The 21,933-nt window shown below is 35.7% G+C and overlaps 1 protein-coding gene and 1 pseudogene across 1 annotated transcript in view; both read right to left on the reverse strand.

Moving 5' to 3' along the window:
- The window catches only part of LOC129461060 (ankyrin repeat domain-containing protein 18B-like), a 119,727-nt gene extending 116,661 nt beyond the window's left edge, over positions 1-3,066 (reverse strand). The window contains 2 exon segments of the mRNA XM_063641686.1: positions 1,249-1,398; positions 2,957-3,066. Of these exon segments, the coding sequence (XP_063497756.1) occupies positions 1,249-1,295 (47 nt within the window). The 5' untranslated portion in view covers positions 1,296-1,398; positions 2,957-3,066.
- Positions 2,906-21,933, reverse strand: part of LOC129488420 (putative ankyrin repeat domain-containing protein 20A2) — a 43,243-nt pseudogene continuing 24,215 nt past the window's right edge.

The following is a 21,933-nucleotide window of genomic DNA, read 5'->3' on the forward strand; positions in this document are numbered from 1 at the left end:
AAAACATTCATGAATTCACCGGGCGCGGTGGCTCACGCTTGTAATCCCAGCACTTTGGGAGGCTGAGGCAGGCAGATCACGAGGTCAGGAGATCGAGACCACTGTGAAACCCCGTCTCTACTAAAAATCCAAAAAATTAGCCGGGCGTGGTGGTGGGCACCTATAGTCCTAGCTATTCGGAGAGGCTGAGGCAGGAGAATGGCGTGAACCCGGGAGGCGGAGCTTGCAGTGAGCCGAGATTGCGCCACTGCACTCCAGCCTGGGCGACAGAGCAAGACTCCGTCTCAAAAAAAAAAAAAAAAAAAAAAAAATTCATGAATTCTGAAAACATTATGCTAAGTGAAAAAGCCAGCCACAAAGGACTACATATTGTCTAACTCTATGTATATGAAATATGCAGAACAGGCAAACCTATGGAGACAAAAGTAGATGGTGGTTGCCTACAACAGGGGCAGGTGGAGGGACATGGAGGAAGGTTGCAGTCATGCCTAGGAGATGTGGCATTGCTTTTCAGGGTGATGAAAATGCTGTGAATACACCAACAGATACTGAGTTGCACATTTTAAATGGTTGAACTGTATGATACATGAATTATATCTCAGTGAAACTGTTTTTAAAATCCAATGGCAACATCAAGATAATTTTCTCAGCTCTCAGTTTTTGATGTACATACTATATATCAGATCTAAATATTCCTGCACTTTTATAGTATATTTTAAATAAAAGGTAAATAAATGCCTAACTTTTCAAATAGTTTGTAAATTTACATAAAACGTGCACTTCAAAGAAGAGTATAATGGCTTTTCTGTACAAGTTAACACAGAATCTGTGAAATAAATAGACACAGATTCTGTGTCCATTCATAAAAGTGAAGAAATAAGACAATTTTCTGGAACATTCCATTAAACATTGTCCTCTGATTTAATCTGGCCTGCGTCATCATAGCAATACAAAAATTACTTGAAAATACGTTTAACAGGAAAAAAGTCAATTTTCTCTGAGGAATGGTGTATAATTATCAACTTTTCCAAGGATACGTATCATAAGAGTAAAGGTATGCAATCATTTTTCAAAATGGTAGAACAAAAGTCACAATATAAAAAATAAGTACATTATAAAGATAGTAAAATGGAAATAATTATAATGAAAGTACAAAATCAAGCTTCTGCCAGAATTAGTATCCTAAAACATGTTATATAATTCAACCAGCTACAGAATAACTGTCGACATGTTAAATTCCATACATACTTGACTTTCCACTTGAAATAATTTCTTCTTTGAGGCCTGTGTCTCATCCAAATTAATGTGACAACGTGATGTAGCTTCCAGTGGAGACTCTAACATAGTAAATTTTTTAAGGGAATCGGCCACTTCTTGTTGAAGTTGTCTCACAACCACCTGATAAAATATTTTTGTTACTGATTTTATAAATTGCCTTATTATTAAATTATATTAATAACATTTAACTCTAACATACCTACTTTGAAAGTTATCACCACACACATCAATTCACCTTCTTTTCATCACATGTACACACTTTTATGTATTACTGAATTCAGTGAGGGATGCAGAATGTGTTATCCTCCTGCCAAACTGGTATTCTCTTAATACAACAGATTCAGCCCACCATTCAATCATCTTAGAAGCTCAGCTTAACCTCAAAGTTCCTAACATATTCAATCACCTGTTCAAATCCTTCCCACAGATTCCTGTCTCAGAATAAAAGTAAAATTCCAATGGCCTTTGAGGCCCTAGGTAAACAGGCCTCTACCTCCCTCTCTGACTTCAAGCTCCTACAACTCCTTCCTGTCATTACTCAATTCCCACTGTACATGAAGCCTGCCACCCCTCTTTAGTCTGAAAATGGGGATCTAATGCCTAACTCATAAATCACAGGCAGCTACAGTATCTTTGTACTGGACAAAGTTATATTCAAATGATAGTCATTGAGCTTTGAAATAAAAATTATGAGCTAATTATTAATAAAAATATTCAAAGTAAATTATGAATACCAGTGGGAAGACTAAATCAAATATTGTTTTGCTAAAATTTACCATATTTACCCTAAATTATAATTTTATAACAAGTAGGTGCCTTTAAAATATTACGTGGTCATAAAAATACATAATTTGAGACTGATGTATTTTCAGATTTAAGTTAAATTAATACGAATAATAATAAATAGCTATACAACTAAAATATATAAAAAGCTACTTAAAGCAAGATATTACAAGACACAACAATACATTTCAGTTCATCTGGGAAATCTAGAATTAAGTGTCGAAGCAAATCACTTAATTCTATTTTAATTTGAAAATACTCATTTCAGGTGTAAACATTTCCATTTATAACTTCATCATGGTCTTAACATGTGACAACAAAAAGACATTAAAATTATTATTTCAGCAGTACAGGACTATCTACCTTAAAATATGACTGTGCCTATTAAAATTTCATAGGTGACACCATGTCTTTTCTCAAAGTAAATCATCTCTCACCTCTACCTTTTATTTCCTGGAAACAAGGTATGTTTCTAAGCTGCTATAGTAAACACATTTTTCCATTTTTTTTTTGTTAAAAAGCTTTGTTGAAATATATTTACATACTATAGAATGTCTGTTTTAACATAAAGTTAAAAGATTTTTAGTACATTTACTGAGTTGTGCAGCCATCTCCACAATCCAACTTTAGAGCATTTCCATCACTGCAAGATCCCTCACGCCCATTAGCAGTCACTACCAGCTTCCAGCCCCAGCCCTTGGCAAACATTCATCTACTTTTTGTCTCATACATTTATCTTTTCTGGATGTTTCATGTAAATGGAATTATACACTATGGTAAACACACTTTTTATCTATTGATTTTTATATTCAACTAGGTTCAACATGTATTCAGAACCAAATGTTTAAATTTTCTTTCTAGATGTTTGAAAATATTTATCTTCCTTGATACTTACTACTCTTTCTGTTTTCTCTTTCTCATATTGAAAGAGGCTTTCCTTTAAATGATCATATTCATTCATTAGCTTCTTATTTTTGTCTTCTAGCAGGAGGTCTTTCTTTCCACTCTCAATAAAGCCTCTTGGGATATTAATTACTATCTCTTTATGATCCTCTTTCTGATGAACACCATCTAGTTGCTGTTCAAGCCACGGATTTTCACATTGGAGTTGACATATCCTCTCTTCTACACAGTTCCACTTTCCAGTGGATTTACTCACTTTAGCTTCTGCATTTTGATACATCTCTTTCATTTCCTTTATTTGCTGTTGTGTTTGGCTTAGGTCATTTCGTACAGTTTCTAAAGCCAATGACTTTTTTCTGAGAGTATCTCTTGTCTCATGGAACTTATCTTTTAAGGTATTGAATTTAATTTGCATTTTAGAAAGTCAGTAAGAAGCTCATTCTTCTACTTCGGAAATATCAGAACTCATTTTTACGTTTACAGAAACATCTTGTCTGTTTTCACACTTTCACTGTGTTTACCTATAGCAGCAGCCAGTCTAGACTGATAAGATTCAATTTCAGCTTCCAGTCTTTTCTTGCTTTCTTTTTCCTTCAACAGTTTGGAATCAAGCCTTGTATTCTCAGCTTTGAGATCATTAAGCTCTTGTTGATAGTGGAATGCTGTTTTTGTTATCATTTCCTCTTTGAGCTTTATACACTTTTCAAGGGCAGCATTTGTTTCTTTAACAATTTTAATGTCCTTAAGATATTTATTTTCTTTTTCCAGGTTGTCATTTGTCATTGTGCATATTTCCTGAGTATAGCAATATCTGTATTCAAAATACAATTTTCATCCATCAGATGTTTCATTTCTTCATGATTATGAAAATCCTAAATAAAAGAAAGTTTTAGCTAGTACTCAAAAAATAATATATCACGATTACCTCTGAAGTTAAAGAATAACCTGCACATCCATACACTAAAAAGGTTACTGTAAGTGGATATCCAACTGGAGAAATAGTTGAAGCAAAACTTTGAACCTTATAGAGCATAAATTCCAAAAAGTTCAGAAATTTATTCAAAGTCAATGAATTTATAAAAGTAAACACACACACACACACATGCACACCAGAGAATTTTTAAGAATTTCAGAATTGGAAAAGCCTTGCCCTGAATTACAACAAACTCAAAAGCATAAATTAAAGCATTAACAAATTTGACTAAATTAAAATATATCAAAAAATTTGCATTTACGCTTTGATATCTAACCCATACACCATCCTATAGTAAGAACCTTAGTTCACATGCATTTGGACAGATAAAATTTCCCAGAGTTATTACAGTTCTGTTTCACTGATAACATTGTATTTCAGTTTGACTCTTTTAACACTTTTGTAGTCAGTTATAAGAATTACATTTACTAATTCACAAATCTAGACATTAAACTAGTCACTCCTATACACATTCATTGATGAACTCATCTAGTTACCACAATTTTGAGAAAGAAAGGTTAAAAATGTACGCAAGCTACAGGATTTTCCCCAGGACTTCTGACTCTACTTCTAGTTCTCCAAGAGATCACAGTTACTTCTGTGGTGCAAATATATCAATACAAAAGAAAACTTTTATTTCAAAACACCAATCACAGTTAAGATAAAATTTATAGAGCTCTTCTTAAAATATCTTGAGATTATTTGTGATTGCAATAATTTCTGTTTCCTCTTTATAATATTAGGTACAGTAATCAATATGAAATAGGGGAAAGTACAAGGAACAATTTTAATGGGAACAAAATCATTATCAATAGGTTATCACTAAGGATATATTATGGCATATTATTGTTTTCAAAAGCTCTTTGTAATAAAATAATATCCTATGTGGATGCCAAGATTTATAATAAATATTAATAACTGTACCTGTAAGTGTCATCATTCATTTTTAAAAATGAGATAACATTTCTGGTTTGTTTTAGACCTAGATAATATATATTAAATCAAGTGGATATTATAAGTAACACTGATAAAATAGAGTTTAAAATATAGAATTTTTACCAAAGATTGATTTACCTGACTTGGAGTATTTCTTGCAGTCTTCGGTTTCATCTGTAGTGATTGAACAGTCGGTTCAAGTTGTTTTGCTTCAACTTCTTTCTTATATTGTTTCTCTTTCTTTTCTAATTCTTCTCCATTTTTTTTTTGTACAGCATATTAACATTTCTTTTTTCTTCATTTTCTTGTTTTGAGGTGCATCCGCAGATAAGGGCATTTATCTTAAAATTCATTTTGTTAAAAAATAAAGAGTTCATCCTGTGATCTACCTCTGCAGATGTTATTTATTATCCTAATAAAATTTCTATGTTCTGGATTATTTTTCCTTTGCAGTTCTCAGATATTTAATTTCTCACTTCAACATCTTCAAAAGAACGCATACACTTGAAAAGTAGTAAGGAAAGAATATTCTGCTAAAGTTTTTGTTACTAGTCACTCTAGTATATATTATAAAAAAGGATACTGGAGGAGAAGTTACAAGTTCAAAATTACCTTTTCAAATCACAGTAATAATTACTCCCTAATTAGAAAAGGTCATTTACAATCAACTAAATTTTTAAAGTTACTATTTATTGACAAGCATATAAGTTCACTAGAAATAAATTTTCATCTTTATGAAATATTGCAGGTGTCTCTCCAAATGATTTACAGGGTAAGATGTCTCTCACACAAACTATATCTGCAGATGACTGTCATCCAAAGCTAGGCTAAAGAGTCTACCATCTGTTATTCCACACTTTTTATAATTATTTCTTAATACTTTCAATTCAACTTCTTATTACATATATTTTGTATATTTATTAGCCTATTGTTCATTATGTGTAATATATAATTAATGCACTTAATAAACGTGTGTATGTTTACACAAGTTATGTTTTCATGTGAAATCTAGTCCCAGAAGTGAAGCTGTTGAGTTAAAGGGATGTCAGGTTATTTGAAATTTTGATACACAGCACTAAGTTACCCTTCAGAAATAATTTACCAATTTCAGATACCAACAGTGTATGAGAATGCCTTTTTCCTCACATTTGCCAACACTAGTAATTACTTTTTAAATATCAGCATGACTTTACAAAATATGTCTTATTTTATGTTAATTTGCATTTTTCTGATTACCAGGCAGGGCTAAATATCCCTGGTAAAAATATAAAACTTGTTAATCATAAGGAATATTAGTCCAATTTTGAATTAGTTTATAGCACAATGACAATTATCTCCTGTGAAATACTGCTATAGGTGGCCAGGTACGGTGGCTTACTCCTGTAAACCCAGCACTTTGGGAGGCCGAGGTGGGCAGAACACCTGAGGTCAGGAGTTCGAGACCAGCCTGGCTAACATGGTGAAACCTCATTTCTACTAAAAATACAAAAAATTAGCCAGGCATGGTGGCACATGTCTGTAATCTTAGCTACTAGGGAGGCTGAGTCAGGAGACTCACTTGAACAAGGTAAGCAGAGGTTGCAGTGAGGTGAGAATACACCACTGCACTCCAGCTTGGGAAACAAGAGAGAAACTCCATCTCAGAAAAACAAACAAAAAAAAACCAAACCAAACCAAAGCAAAACAAAAAAGCACACTGCTATAGGCTTACTTACCTATCATGCTCTTCCTTCAGTTTCTTGGGAAATTACTGAGGATATGTTTTCCCAATCTTTCTTTGTTGGGTTAATCTGTCAGCAGCAGCAGAAGATGTACTATGACATATATTTTCTGATAGTTGTATTTTTTCACTTTTGATTGTATTACTTCCTTCTTTGACCTTTAATAAAAGTAATATGAATAATACTTGTTATTATTTTATTCAATAAAAAGAACTTTTTCCCTGATTTTTTCACTTGATTCAGGTTAACTATCACCATTTTAATGATAAAAGTATTTTGTGCTTACTTTAATTTTATCATTACACATAATTATTATAATTATAAGGCACTCTCATCATTTTATCATTGAAATTTTTGTCAAGTCTGCTCATTTCTGTTTGAGTGAATGGAAGAATTTTCCAAAATTTCAAAAAGAACTCTTCTCCATTTTGTGCTTTTATTCGCATCCACTCTTTGCTATCTGATAGAAATGTTTATGCTATCTGACTGGCAGAAACAGAGGAATAAAAAGACACAGGCATAACATATGTCTTCTGTCTTTACCATCTGGATTTTACATGAAATAGCCAGATTAAGAGGATGTGACCTTGTAGGGCTTCAGGAACAGTAAAGAATTTTTCCCTTTTCTGCACTAAGCTATTCTTTTCCCCACTGCCTTTTATCTCTTTTTTTTTTTTCTTTGAATCCTGGGATACCAAAAAAGTAAAGATTCTCCCTGAACTATGGGAACCAAAGTTTACCACAACACAACAAGCAGAGTGAAACTGCTGAGTTTCTAGTGCAGAATTCTGGAAAACAAGATGCTTCCCAGATTTCACATTTAATTACCATAAAAGTTTACAGGTGGAAAACATATGGTACAGTTACCTACTTTAGCCCCATTATCTACTGATAATGGGAGTCAAACCAACTGAGACATATTAAATGTTTCATCCAAAGCTCCTAAGGTGGCATTCCCTAGCATTTCATGGCACCAAATAACATGATACAATTCCGTATTGCTGAATTACATAAATTACCAGATAAATTTATCAAATTAAATATATTAAAAGTCTAACTTGGGCAAAGCAATTTAATGCCTCAGAGGGTGGAAAAAGGCCTCATCTGCTTTTACTTTGAAAGAAGAAAATCTCTAGATTTTTGTCTATCTTTAGAACACAATGTACAGAATTCAACTTTCTACTGAAGAGTTAAAGGCTAAATTTTTGGCTAAGAAATTATGCTTCTTATAGGATAAAAATCATACATGCCAAAACTTACCATACCATATTAAACAACATAATGTAAGGTCTGATTCAACAGAAATATTAGAGAGTGGTGATTTTTTAAAATATGTAGAAGTATACATTTGTTTTCAAAAATATCGGAAATAACCATGATAGGACTATAAGTTCAAACAGTTTGAGCTAAGCAGACAAACTTGCATACATGAAAACACATTAAACAGACTCATTTGGCTGGGAATATTCATTGCAACTCTCAAGGCTAGACGTGTTTTTGTGGCTCGTCTCAGTCATTGCTTCCCTCCCACTGTATTCCCACTCTATCATTAAATAAATGTAAATCATCTCTAAATGAATACAGAAAAAAGAATCTAGAATCTAGAGCTTATTTCTTTAGCAATTTCTTTATGTTGATCTGGTTCAGAAGGTCACATGGTATGTGGCTGAATTAGTTTCCCAGCTCATACGCCACTTGGAAGACTGATAGTGAGACTTAGGTTGATTAATGAACAAACATTATGAGAACATTCTCCAGAACCGTTATTTAGATAGCAGAACTCATCTACTTTGACACATAATTACACATTTAGATAACCCCACTGTACCTGTACACATGAGATTATCTTGAATAGAAAATTTGACTAAATCAAATAATTGATAAAGAGAAAAAAGAAGCAGCAAGTGAACCTCTGTCTTTTTGAAGTTGGACTTTCTCTTTCTCCAAAGCCAGAAACTCTACTTGTAACATGCCTACCTCATTCTTTTTTACTATTATTATACTTTAAATTCTGGTACATATACACAATGTGCAGGTTTGTTACATATGTATACATGTGCCATGTTGGTGGCCTTGGAATATCTTGCTGTAAGTCTTCTAGCTATATTTTTGATGTTCTCTCACTATGTGGCAGAGAATAACTCACATTTTACAATTCAAGATTCATGCTTTTGTAGTTATTAGCACTGGGATTGTCATATAGTGGCTTCTGGAATAAGCACTGTATTGGTTTTCTGTTTTTGTAAGTATCTGTAGCAGCAGAAATACTGTGGCTTTCTATCTGAATCATATGCTTCATTTCTTTCGGATGGGTAAACCACAAATCAAAAAGACTTTCTGGATCTCTAGACTGAGGCCAATGCCTAATGTCTAATTTCCAATTAGTGGTATTGGGGTTTATATTTTTTGCCATCTGCATGTCAAACTCTTAATCATCTTTCATTTCAGTCATAATTACTGGGTTCCTTAATTTTCTGGTTTCTGTATCATTACAAAATTTTTCATCATCTGTGTTAGAAACAAGCTATGTGTCTGGTTTGTTACCATTTTTATAGTCTGATTTACTTTCATTTAAATGAAGCTTAGAAGATGACTGGTAAGTGTATTTCAGGGACCTGGAGTGTGAATGGAATGAAAAGACATTTGACATGGGCTTCCTCTGTTCAGGCGCTGCCTGGAATGCCACAGAGTTAGACCCTCCAGATGCATCTTCCTCCTCACAATCAGGGACATAATTCATCAGATTAGAGAGCACTCCTTTTTTGTTCGTCCCTCTTTAGAGTTACTATGTAGGAGCTCTTCCTCAGGGCAAGCAGTAATTTTGGGGTTTTCAAAACTTTCACAAATATTCAGCTTGAACTTGTTTGTAATGGATTTTAAAGAAAGTCGTGAATATACAGATAGATTATTCCCTTTATCACAATTCTTACCCAGTTCTGGTTTTTGAGACTTTTTTTTTTTTTTGGCAGGTGCAAAATGGAAAACAAATTTGCTTGTTTTGTTTCTCAGATGTCTTTTCTGTCAGAGTGCATGTTTTAAAATTAGCTTTAATCAAGTATAAACAAAGAAATACTAGAAAATAATTAAAATTTAACCGTGAAACTTAATCTATGTGTTGCTACTCTTAAATTATGGGATTGTAACTAAAAAGTGAAAAATAATTTGCCATGGCTTAACATAGGACAGAAACATGAACTGGCAAGCTGGACTCTCAGTGTTTGTTTGGGCTAAACTTAATGCATGATGTGTTAAATCTACCAGAAATAAATTCAAAGATGGTATGTAGTATTATAAAAGCTTCCTCTCTTACAAAGATTTTACCTCAGCATACCAGAAAGAGTGAGCCCCTACAGTGCATTACATTTCCGAAGATTAACTAGAGACTGGGCAAACACTAAATCATTAATAGCCAAACTGAACACCAATAAGAAAGAGAAGCAAAATTTTAAATTCTAATTCAAATGATATACTATGATAGTGTTATGTATATAGATAGATTTTTCCGCTTATATCCACTTCTAATATATTTTAAGTTCCACTAGTGATAGTGGATGGATTTTTTAAATTTTAGTAATATTTAGTATGTATTTACGTTGAAATAAAGTTATTGCTTGTACCGTGACACCAAAGGTCCCATTCCGCAAGGTAGGATTTTCTTAATAGGCAACTGGGTTGACTTTTATGACCCTATTCACTCCCTGAACACAGACACAGAAGTCAACTGGTGACCACAAAACAGAATAAATCTTTAAACTTGGCACTGGTGACCAACAATATAAAACTGCAACATTTGAACCACTCGCAATGATGACTCCTTTAACACTAGCTTAACTCAGTGGTCATCGTTGTTAAATTATTCGTAATTTCTATTCCTTAGTAATATGACCCAATATTTCATGTTACCTTCTATATTATGAGTAATGTTGTAAAAATAAAAGAGCAAGATAATTCTGAAAATTTATTGCCTCAATTCCAAGGGCAAAGACAGCTATGAGTTACTAGAGATAGTAAGAATTACCAGAATAACTAATAGTTACTAGAGATAGTAAGAATATTTTAAGTTTCATAACTGGTTAAAATGTTTTAAAAATTAAATATGAAATTATGATCTATCGGATTCTAAAGGTATTGTCTAAAAGGTCGTGTCATTTGGACTATGCTTTGTTTCTAAAGCAAAAAAAAAAACCCAATATTAAACAAGAAACTTAAATTTTCATATACCTGTGGTTGCTTCTTTTCACTTCTTTCACACCTTTCTTGCTCTTCCTCTGAAGCCACTGGTAAGGCTTGTTCTGTTGACAAATTCATTGGTTTAGTTCAAATGAACTAAGAACAGTTAGATAAAGATTATAATCCGGCCGGGCGCGGTGGCTCACGCTTGTAATCCCAGCACTTTGGGAGGCCGAGGCGGGCGGATCACGAGGTCAGGAGATCGAGACCACGGTGAAACCTCGTCTCTACTAAAAATACAAAAAATTAGCCGGGGGTGGTGGCGGGCGCCTGTAGTCCCAGCTACTCGGAGAGGCTGAGGCAGGAGAATGGCGTGAACCCGGGAGGCGGAGCTTGCAGTGAGCCGAGATTGCGCCACTGCACTCCAGCCTGGGAGACAGAGCGAGACTCCGTCTCAAAAAAAAAAAAAAAAAAAAGATTATAATCTTTATAAAAATAAATAGAGAGTAACATTTCTTTGTATTTTATATTTTGAGAGTTTAAATGAAGCTTAATGTTTACTGAAATATTTACTTCTTTAAGAAATACTTCTAATTATCCCAAACTTCAACAAACCACTTGGGGAGACACTAGATATCACCAGGTTCAAGCCATACAAAATCTCAGGGTCACTCACAAATTGTTCCACACAACATAAATAAACAAAACTGTTGGAAACAAAACAAAATTTTGAAATAAGTCAAAATAATATACCACGTAACACTTTAATATACTTCATAACAGTATCTTTTTAACAAGACACTAATTGAGTTGGCAGTTACAAATAATTTGCAAAATTATTGTTGTTTATACCCTAATTAGTGTGCACCCCATTTTTTACATTGCAAATGTTTTCCCCTACTATTCTGAAACATTTATTTTCATCTTTTAAGACTCAGAATGTAGGCTGGGCATAATAGCTCACATCTGTAATCCCAGCACTTTGGAAGGCCAAAGTGGGAGAATTGCTCAAGGCCAGGAGTTTAAGACCAGCCTGGGAACCATAGATAACCTTGACTCTACGAAAAATTAGACAGACATGGTGATATGTGCCTGCAGTCCCAGCTACTCAAGAAGTTTAAGTGAGAAGATCCCTCGAGCCCAGGAGTTTGAGGTTGCAGTGAGTCTTGATAATGCCATTGCACTCCACCCTGGGTGATAGAGTAAGAATTTATCTCCAACAACAGAAAAAGAAAATAAAAATGGCTTAGAATGCTGTGTGAAGTCTTCCTTGATTCTAGCTCTTTCTCCACACACACAGGTGTCTTCTTCTTGGGGCTCCCTTAGTACTTTGTCAATTTTTCTAGTGTTACTTTACCATCTCAACTGCACATCATGTCTTTACATGTCGATCCCCTTTGCTACTAGACTGTAGAGGACGATCTTTGAATCATCTTTGTATAAACAGTCTTAATTTTGCTAAACAATTAGTTATTGAGTTCCTGCTAAGTGTTAGGCACTGGTGTATAAGGAAGGAACATAAAACCTGTCAGGGATGGCTTTCCTAAAGATCATGCATGAGCTGAGACTTAGAGAGTGACGTTAGCCAGATTAAGTGAGGCAGGGGCAGGAAAGATTTAGCACATGCCAGGCAGCAACAAGAGAGGGAGAGAAGCCTCCAAGAGAGTACGTATTTCTCTGCAAAAGAGGAATGGTGAGGGGGCCATTGCCAGCAGCTCAGTAATTCCAGAGAAAAAGGCAGATGGGGAAAGGGCTACGGATGGAGATTTGGGCAGAAATCAGTTTTCTTTTCTTTTCTTTTCTTTTTTTGGGACAAGGTCTTACTCTGTCTCCCAGACTGAAGTGCGGTGGCACGATCTCGGCTCACTGCAACCCGGCCTCCTGGGTTCAAGCACTTCTCCTGCCTGAGCCTCCTGAGTAGCTGAGATTACAGGTGCGTGCCACTACTGCCTGCTAATTTTTGTATTTTATTAAAGATGGTGTTTCACCTTGTTGGTCAGGCTGGTCTTGAACTCCTGACCTCAAATGATCCACCTGCCTCAGCCTCCCAAAGTGCTGGGATTACAGACATGAGCCACCATGCCCAACCCAGAAGTCAGTTTCTGAAATCCTTAGATAAACCTTTAAGGTGCTTGGACATTAGGTATTCAGGAGTGGTTCATGGATCTGTTTACATTAGAGATAATTAACTCTAAATACCGTGAGGAGCATAAAATTCTGAGGCATATAAATAAATGAACAAAGATAAAATATAAGGCAATGTTGCAAAGATGATGCAGGTCTGAGGAGATGTTTTCAGAAATATTTAGGATATAAGTATCAGTGGCCATTATAAGAATGCATTTTTATTGAATGAATAAATGTATATATCTGGGTCCCTGGAGAAATATGCTCTGCTCATTACCTTACAAATTTTATCAAATGAGAAGTAAAATAATACACATAAACTGTTTCAGTTACTTGTATTTACTTTACACTTTTTCTGTTTCAGTTTTACTGTACCGAGGAAATGCATTTGGGTTTTGTGGTTGTTGTTGTTGTTGTTGTTGTTTTTTGAGATGGAGTTTTACTCTTGCTGCCCAGGCTGAAGTGCAGTGGTGCGATCTCAGCTCATTGCAGCCTCTGCCTCCCGGTTTCAAACGATTCTCCTGCCTCAGCCTCCCGAGTAGCTGGAATTACAGGTATGTGCCACCATGCCCAGCTAATTTTGTGTTTTTAGTACAGATGGGTTTCTCCATGTTGGTCAGGCTGGTCTCAAACTCCCAACCTCAGGTTATCTGCCAGCCTCAGCCTCCCAAAGTGCTGAGATTACAGGCACGAGCCACTGCACCCAGCCACATATGAGGATTTTGTTTTAAAAGTTCTGTTTCATGGATCTACCAAGCTCATAAGAAAATAAAAGCAAACAAGTCATTTGCATAGGTATGAAACTTTGGATTTATAGCTTGTCATCACTACTCTAGAAGAATATCATCATGTTTTGTGACACAAAATGTTAATTCTAGACATAAGGGGAAAAAGAAAACTATAGGGGTGAAAAAATATTGCATAATTTATTACTGTTGACCTCATCATATGACTGATTAAGGACACTGAATTTAACTTGTATGTGAGGTAGACCCCATATTAGCTGCAGTTAATCAATAGACCAGATGTTCTAGCAGAATTAAATTTGATGCTCCTGTGTTATCTATCTTTAAATGACACAGCTCTTCTGAAAACCCGTACTCGTAGTCCATGATTATCCATTAAGACAAGGTGATGGAATGTGTGAATACAGCTGAGGAGACACCACAAGGCAAATGCTCAATGGTTCCCATTAATATTGGGAAAATCAACACTATAATACAGAAAGCCATAGGCATTATTTAATATTTGGTTTTGGAAGGTATTTTTTAGTGACACTGCATACAGTTGTACCTAATAATTGCAAAATTACAGATGTAAAAATAAAACAAAGGCACATTGTGTTTGAGTAGAAAATCTGTAGATGTCTAGCTGGTTTTCCCATCCAGCCCCAAAATTCTAAATATAATCATGGTACCCACACTCAAATTTATGTTAAATACTAACCTCAATGAAATTACTCTTTCTCCTCATTCTCTTTGTTATTTATATGTTGCTTTCCCTAAGGGAAGAATACAAATGCCTTGCTAAGAAGCATTCTCTTTGGTTGTAGACTGCATAAGGGGAGTAAACACAAAGTACATTTGACCACAAAATGACTTTTTAAAAGTCAGAACTATGGTAGCATGAAGCCAACCAAGGTAATATAGAATAAAATTGTCTAGGCTTCTTTCCCTTCTTTGCTTTCTACTCTAATAACTGAGATTCACACAGGTAATGAAGAGTATAATTCCCTGATAGAAACACAGCTCCAAGATTAATCCTTTCTTTGGCTATGAAGTTCGTGTGTCCAAAGTCTGTAACTGCTGTCTGATTTTTGATCACTGATAGTGATACAGATATTTATCATCAGCTCACAACTTCCCAAATCTTTGAAAAGTCTTACTATTGATGGTTCAACTAGTAGAAACATAATCTAAAATATCTGAAAATAAAGTTTTTATTTATTACAATGTAAATAGTAATACAAATTGTAATAAGGTGTAAAAGTTCTTTCTTCACTGAAGCAGTACCATGTTGCCCTCTACCCCACAAACACACTACTCCCTCATGGTCTAATGTATTTTAAAAGTCCTGTAATTGCTATTAACTCAGACAAGTTTACTTAACTTGTTCTAAGCTTCTGTTATTTACTACAATTTACTTTCAATCACTCAACCATCTCTATTGCATATGTTGTTTTCCATCAGAAATTTGTTTATTAATAATTAAGATTCTTCAGGGATAAGAAAATATTTGAATAACTAAGTTTGTGCATAAACACATTAAGGTCAAATACCCATGACATTATTGTGTGTTTCTGTGTACTAGAGACAAAAACTTCAAAAAAAATTTTAATGACTGTACATTAAATTAAAAACTGCTTTCATTAAACTGAGATGATCTTCCCTCAATGCATGAATACCTTCGGAATTCACATAGACCAAAGAATTGTATAAAATATAATAGCCTTCAAAATCTTATTTGTAGCTGGCACAGTGGTTCCTGCCTGTAATCCCAGCATATTGGCAAGCTGAGGCGGGCAGGTCACCAGAGATCGGGAGTTCGAGCGCAGCCTGGCCAACATGGAGAAACCCCATCTCTTCTAAAAATAGAAAAATTAGCAGGGTATGGTAGCATGTGCATGTAGTATCAGCTACTCGAGGGGCTGAGGCAGGAGAATTGCTTGAACCTGAGAGGCAGAGGTGGTAATGAGCCAAGACTGAGCCACTGCACTCCAGCCTTGGTGACAGAGCAAGACTCTGTCTCAAAAACACAAACAAACAAAAAGCCTAATTGTTCCCACATAAGTCTATGGTCACACAAGATCTGAAGAGTACACAACACCATGAGACAGGACAGACATATATTTTAAAAGTTATATTCCTGCTTTCTGTAAAAATAAAATGGTTGAATTTAAGCTTTTAAGACAAGTCAAGGAAAAGAGCAAAAAATGCAAAAGTGAAACTTGAAAGGTCATTTTCCCATCAAGGGCTCATGATCACTGGACATTCACCAACTATATTGTTCAACACATTCCTCTGAATTTTGATCTGAGTATCCCTGGAGTTGCAGTTTCATTCAAGGATGTCCAAGAGGTCAAATAAGACAATGTCATTTGCTATTTTCAGTTTTCTTTTCTGAGAACAGCACAGCAAACTTCTTCAGAGAAATGAATTGTCCTAGCTTCATAGGCTAAAGGCTCACGAGTCACAGTTCTAAGGACATTTATAAAATATGGTGGTGCAGGCTTGTATTCTGAACTTTTCAACTTTAAACTCTCATATAGTAAATATTAATAGATATAAACTGATTAAAGAAAAGCCCTCTTAATCTGACATTATTTTTATTTTTCTTTCTTTCTTCATTTATCAGCAACAGGAGAATCTAACAAAATGTGGTAAAGTGGTATAAGGGGATACAATGAAAAGTGTAAAATGAATTAAACCAGAGATAATCATATCAATGTGGATACATCTGGAAAATATAATACAAAATACACCAAAGAAAGTGGCAGAAAGGTATGTAAAGTATATAACCACTCACATACCATTTTAGGACACATAAAAAATTCTGCATATTATTTCTGAGCATCACAATATAGTTAAAGATTTCAAAAGGGCATTGAAATGAAAAACAACCAACTTATGATGTCAGTAGCCTCTATGCAATCATGTTTTAAAAACCTTAACACCAAAAAGTCTCAAAATCACCATTTTAAAAGACTGTCTACCAGTTATAAATGAATACTTACTTTCCTCATTTTTAATAGTCAAAGATGCCACACACACACACATACACACACCTATATATACACCTACACACACAGTCTTGCTCATTAGAACATCTGATTGGCCTCAGATCATCAGTGTAATAACATTAGCAGCAAGCCTCTAAAGTTAAAATAGAAACTCACACGTTAATAAGTAAAGCTTTCCTCTAGGTGAAGATCAGAACTCCAACTAGCACTTAAATCACTGGAAATATCTTAGAGTCTCAAAATTCACTGCTTTGAATCCCTGACAAGTATAAAAATTTTATACTGAAAACTTCATGCTATTCAAAACATTAAAAGAGAGACATCTGAGTTAAAGCTTACATTTTTAAAATCTTTTTTATTCTTCTAAATTTATTTTTATTCAAATATGGGTACCAAAATTAACATTTATGTCAATGCCTTCCATTCAATTTTGAACAAATAGAATTAGGGGTAAGAATAATGTGAGTACTTCCAATCATCAAATGTACTTATTTCCAACATTCCATTTGTATTGAAAACGTACCTGCTCTCAATGTCTGTACATTCTTTCTTTGTACTGCTCCTTTCACAGCAGGATCTTCCATTTCAGTGCCAGGCTGAACGGGTTTTAAAAGACAATGATTCATAAATCATATATATTTTATACAATATGGAGTTAGTGATTCAAAAAATATGCATAATTAATTATCTTCAAGGAAGGATGTTTTGCAGGAGGCCCTACAAAGCAAAGGGGATATGTCATCAATTCTATGTAAGTATGACAGGGACAACCAAACATTCATGCAGTGTTACTATCGAGCTGAGTTCTCATGCCTGGCTATAAAAACAATCACTTAAGGTTTTGAGGTTCTTCTTGGCTTCTTCTTTTCATCGCCTAGGACAGCAACATGACAGAAACATAACGAGGAAAATAGGAATATAGGATCCCTAAAATGCACAGTTTACATTTCAGTAGTGAGATTATGTTTCAAATGTCTATACCTAAAATAGAAAAGCATGGATATCACCATGAACACGTGGACTGATGAGGAGAAAAGGGACCATTAAACAGAGGAGCAAATGAAACCTGAGGGAATCAACGTCATAGCTGATGGTGAATGTACAGAGTATTTTAACTCAACACATCAGAGGCATTGCTGCCAGCACACCACAGATAAATTCCTCTTGTCCTGTCGCTGAGGAAATACACAGTTGGGATGACAGTTCAGGTGAATGTGTGATTCACCTCTCATCAAAGAAAGTGTTCTACATTGATCAGCTAGGATACACACTTATGAAATGACAGCTAATCAAACTACTCATTTTTCCCATGACCACATGGGCTGCTGCAGCACCTACATTTCTCCTATCCCCTCATTTGGCCTTGAATTAGATCTCCTTGATCCACTCATGCAAGGCAGTCCATAAAACACATCAAATAAACTATGTCGAATAAGCTTCCAATATAAAAATATTTATCAAAAATAGAACACTGAATCACCACAGACTTGCTGGATACAAATATACTTTTATATTTCAAAATCAGTGTAGTATTTATTGAAAAAGAGAATTTTGGTATTCACAGAATGAATTTTATAATATGATTGCTTCTAAAATTAACAAAGTTTGCTATAGGATCTTACACTGTAAAGGACTTTTATAAAACAGCTATCATATCAAAGAACTGGCTATCTCAAAAAAAATTAGCCAAAGCATCTATATGCAACTTAACCACATCTTATCCACCCATGTCAGTGAAACTTCTCTCTCTGAGGCCTGACAGTTATCAAGTGAAATGAGCTGCTGTGGTTTACCCCAATTCTAGCACTCCCTCCTGCCTCCAGCACTCTCCACAGCAATAACCTCTTTTGTGAGACTGGGCATATGCTGAAGCAACTGGAAGTGAGTTGTCCCAAGTTTACTTGGCTTGAACTCCTAAGACCCCAGCAAATGTCTTTCTTTCCTCCCTCCATGTCCTTTCACAATCCCTCTTCCTTTGAAAAAGTGATTTTTAGATCTGTCATCCTGATGCTTCCCTTCCTAACAGCTTTTTATGGATAATTGTGACCACTTTGTTCATCCATATTCAGCAGTAGTATACACCTGTAATTTCTCTTTTTTCATCTCATTTTCCTTCCCCTGTGGCTAGAATCATGCTCAGAAATAAAAGGAAATTAATGCTTTCCCTGGATTCTGTTATTTTTTAAATTGCTGTCCAATGGTTCTTTTTCCAGATTTCTCTAAAGGAAGGCTATTCCCTTGCTATTCAGAGCTGTGTCCAAGGACCAGCACCAACATCACCTGAGTACTCATGAGAAATGCAGACTCCCATACCTGCTGAATCAGAACGTGCACTTTCCAGAAGCTCCTCAACTAATTCATGACAATTTGAATGCCCTGTTCTACACTGATGTGCTTCCATATTGGTTTACCCTAATTGCCCTTTTTGGCCTAGCCTCAATTTCTTCCCTGTAATGTCCCTGAATTTAATACTACATTATGAGCCATAATGTTTCTAATGAACTTTTAATCAGGCAATACCTTCTCTAATTAATTTCTTCTCCATAAATCACCCAACACTATTCAATTATGTTAATTTGGCCTATATGATACTATCCTATGAGGTTACAACATTTTCTTTAAAACCAAATTGTAGCCATACATGGCTGACCATTTATAGTGATGTTTTTCTATGGTAGATAAAACACAGGTCTGCGTGGTAAAGTACCTCAGTCCTTAATGCCTCCCCAGTAGTGAGGATGACAGCAAGAGTAGGAAAATGTTACTCTAATTCTCTGACACATTTTGGTACTGGAAGCTCATTTTATCTTCCTTCCTATTTCTAACACCCTGTTCCTCCTTCTTCTACAGATCAATTTGACTTTACTAGCCTCTATTACATACATCCACATATGTTTTTTTATTTATTCCATGTACACTCTGCCCTCCTCATTCTTTCTTTCTCTTTTATTCATTTCCTCTTCCCTCTCTCCTGACTTCCCTCAGGTCTTAGAGTATCTTAAAATGGAATTTATAACTCAGCTCCTTTAGTGGTACTCCCAATAGAATCAACTGCTGACCCTTGGTTAGAGACACAACTTATCACCATTTCACTTCTCCTTTACTTATTATACAGTTAACAGGACATTTTCTTTAGCTATTAGACTCTATTAGTGCTCATATTTTCAAAGAAACATTCCATCAAATGACTTTTTAAAAATTTTTTTGAGACAGAGGCTCGCTCTGTCACCCAAGCTGGAGTGCAATGGCACAATCTCCGCTTACTGCAAGCTCTGCCTCCCGGGTTCACACCATTCTCCTGCCTCAGCCTCCCCAGTAGCTGGGACTACAGGTGCCTGCCACCACGCCTGGTTAATTTTTTGTATTTTTAGTGGAGATGGGGTTTCACCATGTTAGCCAGGATGGTCTCAATCTCCTGACCTCATGATCCACCCAACTTGGCCTCCCAAAGTGCTGAGATTACAGGCGTGAGCCACCATGTCCGGCCTCCATCAAATGACTTTTTAAATAAAATACGGTTCTCACCTTCTCCTTTTCCATTGACTATTCTGTTTCCTGTTTCATGGGAAGGTCCACGTAAAGGCTCTGACACTTTCTCAGGGACACACTGCTGAGGTAATATCGAGAATTAGTTTCCATTTTTAAATTATAGTGAGTTGCATCAAGAGTTTCTTATCAATCTCTTTTTATGAAACTGGGTCTCACTCTGTCAACCCAGGGCTAGAATGCAGGGACCTGATTATGGCTCACTGCGGTCTCAAACTCCTGACCTCAAGCAATCTTCCCACCTCAAATTCCTGAATAGCTGGAAATACAGGTGCGTACCACCATGCCATGCTAATGTTTTTATTCTTATTTTTGTAGAGACGAGGCCTCATTATACTGCCCAGGCTGGTATCAAACTCCTAGGCTCAAGTTAATCTTCCACTTCTGCCTCCCAAAGTGTTGAGATAAGCAGTGTGCACCACCACATCCAGCCCTCATCAATTTCTTTAAATCAATCTCAATGTTGCCCAGGCATGGTGGCTCGCAACAGTAATCTCAGCCCTTTGCAAGGCCAAGGTGGGCGGATGGCTTGAGTTCAGGAGTTTGAGACCAGCCTGGGCAACACAATGAGAACACATCTCTACACAAAAATACAGAAAGGAGTCAGGCATGATGGTGTGTGCCTGTAGTCCCAGCTGCTTGGGAAGCTGATGTGGGAGGATCACTTGAGCCTGAGAGGTGGAGACGTTAGCGAGCCAAGATCATGCCACTACACTGCAGCCTTGGCAACAGAGCAAGACCCTGACTTTCCAAAAATTTCAATTTAAAATGTGAGAACGAAGAGAGATACAAACAAGAAACAAGCCTAATTGGTCAATGAAATATGAGCTTAAGCCAAGAAAGAAAAGAAACAACATGAAGTGCAATAAAGTACATGGGGAAATAGATCTATAACAGAGCCTTTTGCTCTTTCCTATCCCTGATAATATTAATATTTATGCTACAGTTAGTTTTTTGTAAGTAATTCTGTGATAGAGTTTATTATTGTAAGACACTCAATTAGCTAAATATGGTCATCTACCACTACCTGAAAGAACATTATTATAACAGAGAGAGAAAACTGGAACTTTCCATCAACTTTCCACCCAGAAAAAGAATTGGTCACCAGAATTCTAAACAGTAATGTATGGCAGACACATAAAAAAATGCTCATCATCACTGGCCATCAGAGAAATGCAAATCAAAACCACAGTGAGATACCACCTCACACCAGTTAGAATGGTGATCATTAAAAAGTCAGGAAACAACAGGTGTTGGAGAGGATGTGGAGAAATAGGAACACTTTTACACTGTTGGTGGGACGGTAAACTAGTTCAACCATTGTGGAAGACAGTGTGGCGATTCCTCAAGGATCTAGAACTAGAAATACCATTTGACCCAGCCATCCCATTACTGGGTATATACACAAAGGATTATAAATCATGCTGCTATAAAGACTCATGCACACGTATGTTTATTGAGGCACTATTCACAATAGCAAAGACTTGAAACCAACCCAAATGTCCATCCATGATAGACTGGATTAAGAAAATATGGCACATATACACCATGGAATACTATGCAGCTGTAAAAAAGGATGAGTTCATGTCCTTTGTAGGGACATGGATGAAACTGGAAACCATCATTCTGAGCAAACTATCGCAAGGACAGAAAACCAAACACCACATATTCTCACTCATACGTGGGAACTGAACAATGAGAATACTTAGACACAGGAAGGGGAACATAACACACCGGGGCCTGTCATGGGGTGGGGC

The sequence above is a fragment of the Symphalangus syndactylus genome, chromosome 1, assembly GCF_028878055.3.
Source record: "Symphalangus syndactylus isolate Jambi chromosome 1, NHGRI_mSymSyn1-v2.1_pri, whole genome shotgun sequence".
NCBI lineage: Eukaryota > Metazoa > Chordata > Mammalia > Primates > Hylobatidae > Symphalangus > Symphalangus syndactylus.